The sequence below is a fragment of the Lactuca sativa genome, chromosome 1, assembly GCF_002870075.4.
Source record: "Lactuca sativa cultivar Salinas chromosome 1, Lsat_Salinas_v11, whole genome shotgun sequence".
In the NCBI taxonomy this organism is placed as follows: domain Eukaryota; kingdom Viridiplantae; phylum Streptophyta; class Magnoliopsida; order Asterales; family Asteraceae; genus Lactuca; species Lactuca sativa.
Window position 1 is genome coordinate 117058486 of NC_056623.2, and position 1864 is coordinate 117060349.

The window sequence follows — 1864 nt, forward strand, 5'->3', positions numbered from 1 at the left end:
GTAATAAAATTATTCACAACAGAGAATTATAAAATATTGGAAAAACACTGTTATTTTTATTAAACAGTGTTGCAATTCTTATAATATATAAGTATTAAGTATGTGGTCTTTTAAATCGTTGTCACATTAAGAAACTTATAATAAGATATAAGCCAAACCATGTCAAGGAACAACAATTTTATGCATCAAATCCAGCATTTCATTTCAATTCTTCACAAGAAAAACAATAATCAGGACGAATATGGTGACCAACACCTGTTTTACAACTTTTCGCAATCGGTAGGTTTAAACGATACCTTTTTGTTATCTAAATCAAAACCTACCATAAAATTCATCTGTGCCAAGTTCCCGAAAACTGGAAGATCCGTAGTCGACCCCATGGCTAAGCAAATAATATGTTTACTAACCGTAACAAATATGTTGTCTCTTGTCAACTCGACATCTGCTCCATCAAAATGCATTATTACTTTAGGTACGTCTATAACTTTTGTAGCACGATAACACAGATTGAGCTGCTTTTGTGGATCTTTCATCGTTCTCAAATTAAGAGAGTCTTTGATAGCCATCTCAACGTTTTTATAGAGTCTATGGGGTAACATTGTTAACGTTGTCCCTGAATCCACGATCATGTTTCCTTTTGGCACCGGTTTTGAGAAGTTCAAGCCATCGTGTATATTCATTCGCCTACTTCCGACACTAACCGCTTCCAACGTTACGTAATAAAATGTTTTTGGAGATTTTGGGACAAGTGGGGTCGAAACAATATTTGGACCAAAGTCAATGTCACCGAAGGTCATTTTACTAGACTTGTTCAATAAATCATCGTTCAAAGGGTATGGAATAAGACAATATGAAAACCTACCAGGCACAAAAGAACGTATTTGTGTCACTAGAGACACGTCTCCTCCACCAAGGCCGATTACCCCACCCCATGTTGATCGGAAAATACCACCGTTGCTAAATCCACAACCAAAAACAATATTTGGGAGGAACCGGTCACCTAATCCTAAGGTTTCTGTGGAGACACTGCCGTTGCTAAAAGATCCATCAGCATAACTCTCAAAAAACTCACAAGTTTTGGTTGGAGAGCAAGATATATCGACAGTATCTATACCCTTACATATTGTTGAGTCACAATCTAAGGGTTTATAAGTAGAAGATTTCTTCGGGTCAAAAAGAGTACCCTTGTGTTTATAACATTTGATGCAAGGCTTGCACTGTATCCATGACAAATCGCTACCAGTATCAGCGATGGCCATGACTTTATGTGATGGATTTCCAAACGAAATGTTCACAAGAAATTCACCATGATCGGGGATTATTTGGGTTTGGTATGTCGTTGCATTTTCTTTGTAACGTTTTGCATTGATGAAAGAGCGTTGCAAAGCATGAGCAAGGCGTTGCGAAAAGGTCATGGAACCATCGTAAAAAGGGGATTTGATGGAATCACGATGGATGAGATCAATGCTAAATGTACCACCGGATTCCACTCCGGTGGCTGTTGCCGGAGAACTAATATATAGAATGGCTAGTGTTATTGCAAGTACAAGTGAGGGAAATGCCATGACTTTTTGAGTGAAAAGTTTGTGTTTAACTTGGAGGATTGCAAGAAATTTATATTGAAAAAGTTTTCACATTTAATTAATGGTATGCTTTGACTCATTGTATACAAAAGCTACATAAGGTAATGCCTATTTTTTGAAAGTTAAGTTGATAAAAGTCAAATAAACTTAATTACTATATATTTTTATAATTGGAATATCATTTATTTTGTAACCGATAAAACAAGTGGTATTAATGATTTATGTCTATGGTTATGGTGTGTTCGTCTTTAAGAGTATCAATATCATATAATTATAATAAA

General features: G+C 35.7%; 1 protein-coding gene across 1 annotated transcript; it reads right to left on the reverse strand.

The window, feature by feature from the left end:
- Positions 1 to 255: 255 nt before the first annotated feature.
- Positions 256 to 1565, reverse strand: LOC111892072 (aspartic proteinase CDR1). The gene has a single exon (XM_023888133.2). It carries the CDS (start codon positions 1563 to 1565, stop codon positions 261 to 263), a length of 1305 nt encoding a protein of 434 aa, XP_023743901.1. The 3' UTR covers positions 256 to 260.
- Between the last annotated feature and the right edge of the window lie 299 nt (positions 1566 to 1864).

Excerpts from the sequence above, each read along its gene's own strand:
- LOC111892072 (XM_023888133.2), bottom strand. The coding sequence starts at position 1,565 with ATGGCATTTCCCTCACTTGTACTTGCAATAACACTAGCCATTCTATAT.